At 42.5% G+C, this 6,945-nt stretch overlaps 1 protein-coding gene across 1 annotated transcript; it reads right to left on the minus strand.

Moving 5' to 3' along the window:
• Positions 1-6,238: 6,238 nt before the first annotated feature.
• LOC119924020 (olfactory receptor 4A47-like) lies at positions 6,239-6,736 on the minus strand. Its single transcript, XM_038743124.1, has one exon. The coding sequence runs from the start codon at positions 6,734-6,736 to the stop codon at positions 6,239-6,241; it is 498 nt and encodes a 165-aa protein (XP_038599052.1).
• Between the last annotated feature and the right edge of the window lie 209 nt (positions 6,737-6,945).

Genomic DNA, 6,945 nt, shown 5'->3' on the forward strand with positions numbered 1-6,945 from the left:
TAGAATTAAAGCTATATGCACATCATTAACAAAATACATAGAATAGTGAATATGTACAAGTGAAATACATAGAGTAATAAATCTGTACAAATATATACAAGTGCTGTGGGGAGGGGAGGGAGGTAGGGCGGGGGGATGGGGAGGAGGAGAGGAAAAAGGGGGATCATTCTGGGAAGGCCTCCTGGAGGAGGTGAGCTCTCAGTAGGGCTTTCAAGGGACGAAGAGAGCTAGCTTGGCGGATATGTGGAGGAAGGGCATTCCAGACCAGGGGAAAGACATGGGCCAATGGTCGACGGCGGGACAGGTGAGAACAAGGCACAGTGAAGAGGTTAGCAGCATAAGAGTGGAGGGTGTTGGCTGGGCTGTAGAAGGAGAAAAGGGGAGGTGAAGTAGGAGTGGGCGAGGTGATGGAGAGCCTTGAAGCCAAGAGTGAGGATTTTTTGCTTGATTCGTAGGTTAACAGGCAGCCACTGGAGATTTTTGCGGAGGGGAGTAGCATGCCCAGAGCGTTTCTACACAAAGATGATCCGGGCAGCAGAGTGAAATACAGACTGAAGTGGGGAGAGACAGGAGGATGGGAGGTAAGAGAGGAGGCTGATGCAGTAATCCAGTTGGGATAGGATGACAGATTGAACCAGTAAGGTAGCGGTTTGGATGGAGAGGAAAGGGCGGATCTTGGTGATGTTGTGGAGGTGAGACTGGCAAGTTTTGGGGACGGATTGGATGTGTGGGGAGAATGAGAGAGTGGAGTCGAGGATGACACCAAGGTTGCGGGCTTGTGAGATGGGAAAGAGGGTAGTGGCATCCACAGTGACGGGAAAGGCAGGGAGAGGACAGGGTTTGGGAGGGAAGATAGGCATTCAGTCTTAGCAGGGGTGGGTCACCGCTCTCTCCATTTTACAAGTAAATTGGCCAGGTTCTGACGCTAGTCCCATGAAACAAAAGTTCAAGTTTCCTCTTTCTGGTAAATGATCCTTCTTTCTGTTCTCTTTCACATTCAAGAAAATCTAACTAAATATAGAGTTATATATAGTATATATATATGTATATATATACAGTTGTCTTTCATACTCAAAGGCCATTATGATTACGAGCTGCTGGAAGTAAGAGAGGAATTTCTCCAGCCATTTTTCCAGTGTGTAATTCCACTGTCCAGAGAAATACACAACAGAATCACAATTGGGATGGCAGAATCCTGACAGCTTTACAGCTGATGACTTAGCCACTGATGGGATATGGCTGGGGTCAATATTCAAGTGACAGTGATAGCCAACTAAACACAAAGGACAGAAATGGCCAAGAATTTTCTCGTGTCCATGCATAGAGTGGAGGAGAAAGTCACTCATTCATTCATTTGTACTTATTGAGCACTTACTGTGTGCACAACACCGTACTAAGTACTTGGGAGAAACACAATGTAACAATGTCTCCCATATGCACTTACACGGTTTGCACAATAAAGGAGCTAAACTACAAATAATTGATCCACAAGCTTTCTTGGAGGATTTGGCCAAATAGCAGGGGCATTGCTCCTTCATGGAATGTACCAGACAGCAGTGACTCGGATATAATTCATTAATTGTGTTTTTGTCAATCACTTGCTAGCTACTTGTTACTTAGCTTACTAGCAAGTATAGCTAGGAAGTCATTGACAATATATGCCAAGCACTGTTCTAAGGGCTGAGGTATATAAAAGGTAATCAGGATAACTTTGTTGTTATCCATTTTGCTCAAGAAGGAATGCTGATGGAAGAGCTCAAGGAAACAGATGTGGCTTTATGGTAACAAGTCGGCAACATATAGAGATGGTTCCTACCCAACAACAGGATCAGAATCTCTAGTGTTAGAAATCCTTTCTTTCAATCCTGAGAAGTTTTCAGAAAATTATTTTCACTTCTAGGGAGAACTCCATTAACATCCAAGAGTCTGATGAAGACCATATCTCTAATGGCACCAAATCTTCTTTCTGACGAAGGTTTGCAAAAAAAATGACTAAAGTGGATTTTACTTGGAACAAACCTGCATGTCCCCCTTTGGAGGATTTTAACTGATCTTGGGAGATCTCACTTCTGTTTCCTTGAAGAGCACTTTCTATAGAAAACGTTCACTAAGAGGTGAACGCTATGATATGAATTACCTTAATCCATTATGAACAATAACAACAACAGAGTTGCATCATTCTCGCAGTGCTATTTCTCCACTGGCTGAATTCACTGAGGAGTTTCAAAGTGTCCAGGAAATTTGCTACCTTCTATACCATCCTGTTATGGTGTGTAACATCTGCAGAAATTCTTCAAGGATGAATGCATCCATAGGCCAGGCAGATGTGAAATAAGCAACAAGTTATTTGGCTCGGTATATGTGCCCGATTTCGGCCTGTTACCTTCTTACAGGAGTTCTGATTGGACAAAATATTTCATATTTCCTAACTAGGCATTTGGAGGTGCACTAAACTGGCCCCGATATAGCAACAGCAGCTGAGCTTTCACTACTTCGTTCAAAGGTATTTAAGGAGCATGTACTGTGTGCAAAGCACTGTACTAAGCACAGAGGAGAGTACCATACAACAACTGACAGATTCACAAACCATAACAAATTCACAGTTTAGAGGGAACCGAAGGGATAACTTTGACATCTTCATAGCAGTGAAATCCAGTATTTCTTCAATCAATTCATTAATAGCATTTATTGAGTGTCTGCTGTATACGGAGCAATCAATAAATCATATTTATTGAGAATTTACTTTGGACATCACACTGTGCTAAGCATGTAGGAGAGTACAATACAGTTGGTTGACGTGATCCCTGACCTAAAGGAGCTTGCAATAGAGTGGGGGAGATAAACATTAAAATAAATTACAGGTAAGGGAAGCAACTGAGTGTAAGGATATATATACCTAAGTGTCATGGATGTGTGAGTACAAAGCACTGTACTAAACATTTGAAATAGTAAAATAATTATAAGAATGATACTTACTAGGGTGCCAAGCACCGTACTAAAAACTGGAGTAGATGCAATCAATAAATCAACCAATCAGTAGTATTTATGGAGTGCTAACTGTGTTCAGGGCACTTTACTAAGTGACTGAGAGAGTACAACGCATCAATATAACAGACACAATTCCTGCGAACACAGAGCTTACAGTCTAGAGGAGGAGACAGAAATTAATATGAATAAATAAATTATAGATATGTACATAAGTTCTGTGGGCCTGGGTTGGGGGATGAATGAGGGGACCAAGTCAAGAGGGAAATGAGAGTTTAGTCAGGGAAGTCCTCTTGGGGGAGATGTGCCTTCAGTAAGGCTTTGAAAGTGAGGAGAGTAAATGTCTGTTGGATAGGAAGAGGGAAGGCATTCCAGGCCAGACGTAGGTCATGATGATGATGATGATGGCACTTGTTAAGCACTTACTATGTGCCAAACAGTGTTCTATGTGCTGGGGTAGATACAAGGTAATCAGGTTGTCCCACGTGGGGCTCACAGACATAATTCCCATTTTACAGATGAGGTAACTGAGGCACAGAGAAGTTAAGTGGCTTACCATGGCGAGGACATGGGTGAGGGGTTGGCAGTGAGATAGATGAGATCGAGGTAGAAATAGAAGGGTGATGTAAGAGGAACGAAGTAATAGTAATGATGGCATTTGTTAAGCGCTTACTATGTGCAAAGCACTGTTCTAAGCGCTGGGGGGATACAAGGTGATCAGGTTGTCCCACGTGGGGTTCACAGGCTTAATCCCCATTTTACAGATGAGGGAACTGAGGCTCAGAGAAGTTAAGTGACTTGCCCAAGGTCACACAGCAGACATGTGGCGGAGCCGGGATTCGAATCCATGACCTCTGACTCCAAAGGCCGGGCTCTTTCCACTGAGCCACGCTGCTTCTCAAGTGTGGGCTGGGTTGTAGTAGGAGAGTAGCAAGGTGAGGTCGGAAGGGGCAAGGTGATAGTGTACTCTAAAGCCAATGGTAAGGAGCTTCTGCTTTACATTACCCTAATGTAAGCATATCTGACACAGTTGAATTCCCATTTGGGGCTCCCAGTCTAAGAGAGGAGGAGGACAGGGATCTTATTCCCAGTTTTACAGATGAGGAAACTGAAGCACAGAAAGTTAAGTAGGAAGCAACGTAGCCCAGAGGAAAGAGCACGGGCCTGGGAGTAAGATGAACTGGGTTCTAATCCTGCCTCTGCCACTTGTGTGCTGTGTAAACTTGGATAGGTCACTGAACTTCTCTGTATCTCAGTTACCCCATCTGTAAAATGGGATCAAATCCTACACCCTCCCACTTAGACTACGAGCCCTTTGTGGGATATGGACAGAGTCCAGTGCTCACTATGGTGCCCAGAGCTTGGTACAGTGTCCAGCACCTAGTACAGTACCTGGCACATAGTAAATACTTAACAAATAGAATAATTATTGTAATCTTGTATCCACCCAGGGCTTAGTACAGTGCTTGGCACAGAGTAAGTGCTTAATAAGTACCACAAAAAATAGTGACTTGCCCAAGGTAACACAGTAAGTGGAAGAGGGGTTTAAACCTCTTGTCCCTTGACTCCAAGACCAATACTCTTTCCACTAGGTCATGCGTTCTGCTTCTCATATAAAATGAAAATACCTGATCCCTGTCCTCAAGGAGCTTACAAATTAAATTACAGATGAGACCAAGTAATAGAGTATATAAGATTTGAGATACTGCCCAATGTAATATCTCACATAGAAAAATAAGTGATAATGATAATAATGATGATGGCATTTGTTAAGCACTTACTATGTGAAAAGCACTGTTCTAAGCACTGGAGAGGTTACAAGGTGATCAGGTTGTCCCACGGGGAGCTCACAGTCTTAAACCCCATTTTAGAGATGAGGGAACTGAGGCACAGAGAAGTTCAGTGACTTACCAAAAGTCACACAGCTTACAACTGGCAGAGCCAGGATTTGAACCCACCATGACCTCTGACTCCAAAGCCCGTGCTCTTTCCACTGTGCCACGCACAGGGTATGCTTTCTCTGACAGGGCTACCGAAGGTCATCATTAAGCCTCTTGAAGGAATTTTAATTCTCCAGAAGATGGACATCAAACCATCTGGACAATTTAACTAACATTTTTGGTAACTTATGAGATTGCTAAACTAAATTTGGATTGGATTTGGAGAAGTATGTGGGAGTCAGAAGACAGGAGTTCTAATCCTGACTCTACCATTTGTTTGACATGTGACCTTGAGCAAGTTGCTTCACTTCATGGCATCTCAGTTTCCTCAACTGTAAAATGGGAATTAAATACCTGCTCTTCCTCCTCCTTGGACTGTGAGCTCTTTGTGGGACAGAACCTATCCAATCAGATTATCCTGTGTCTACTTCAGGGCTCAGTACAGCATTTAGCACATAGTAAGCACTTAGCGAATACCACAATTGTCATTATTTTCATTATACTTCTAATTATTATTATTGTGTTTAATGATGGTGAGATAACCATTCTACATTATGTATAGCAACAATAATCTGAATGACTTTCAAGTTTCACTGTCAAAGAGTAATATTGTCCATCAAGAGCTATTATTGTGTTGGAGTATATTCAAGATGGGTTTTGTTTCATCTGAAAGTGGGTGGCTATTTTGGTGATTAAAACCTGATGCAGGGCCCACTTGTGCAGGCATGGGACATTCTTATTGATTTTCCCAAGTCCAGGTGGTCCCTAAGGTTTTGCTCCTTCTTTCTTCATCACAGAATGTTGGCTCTGCTGCTTCAAATCTATCCAAATACCAAAAAAAATCTCTCTTCTCCTTCACCCATAAAAGTCATTACTATGTCACCCTGGACACATTGATTTCACTTATTGAGTATATAATCCTGAGTGGTCTCTCATTTACCAAAACTATCTGCTTTCCCTTGTATTCTTCCCTTAAGAGGATTCCAATTACCATTAGAATGTACTAAAAGGAGTTTTTTAATTAATGTGTATAATGAAAAGGAAGACTTAAACATGTACAAGAAATGGCATTCATTGTTCCGACAATTCAAAATACATTAAAACCTTCAAGTATGGTTCTTTTAGAAGAGATTATGACACAGTGATTTTCCTTAAAGCATTTGAAGAACCCACTGGTTTCTTCCTTCTCCCACTGAAAAAAAACAACGTAATTCTCAGAAAGTGATTCACTTATCTCCTGAAGTCATTATTTGGCTCCATATCTTCCTCACGGCATTTTTCACCTCCTCATTTCTCACAGTGTAGATCTAGGGTTATAACATGGGAGTACTGAAAACATAGAATATGGCCACTGTTTTGTCCATGGGGAAGGTGGAGGCAGGCCTCATGTAGGTGAAGATACAGGGAACAAAGAACAGCATGACAACCTTGACATGAGAGCCACAGGTGGAGAGGGCTTTGCACCTTCCCTCTGAACTATAATTTTTTAGGGAGTTCAAGATGACCATGTAGGAGACGACCAACATGAGGAAACAGACAGTGCAGATCAGGCCACCGTTGATAGCCACTGACAGGCCCACGACGTAGGTGTTTGTGCAGGTGAGTTCCAACAAAGGGTACATGTCACAGAAAAAAGGATCAATGACATTGGGATCACAGAAGGGCAGCCAGAATAGAATGGGAATCTGAATTATTGAATGAAAGAAGCCCAATACCCAGGCTACCCCCACCAGTAGGACACACACCTGCCAGTTCATGATGATCAAATAGTGCAAGGGTTTGCAGATGGCCATGTAATGATCAAAGGCCATCACAATGAGAAGGATGACCTCTGTCATTCATTCATTCAAACATATTTATTGAGCACTACTGTGTGCAGGACACTGTATTAAGTGCTTGGGAAGTACAAGTCGGCAACATATAGAGACGGTCCCTACCCAACAATGGGTTTACAGTCTAGTCCTTCCAAAGAAGTGTGATAGAAAGAGCTGGACCATACAGCCATCATAGGATATGACTT

The sequence above is a fragment of the Tachyglossus aculeatus genome, unplaced genomic scaffold, assembly GCF_015852505.1.
Source record: "Tachyglossus aculeatus isolate mTacAcu1 unplaced genomic scaffold, mTacAcu1.pri scaffold_78_arrow_ctg1, whole genome shotgun sequence".
In the NCBI taxonomy this organism is placed as follows: Eukaryota; Metazoa; Chordata; class Mammalia; order Monotremata; family Tachyglossidae; genus Tachyglossus; species Tachyglossus aculeatus.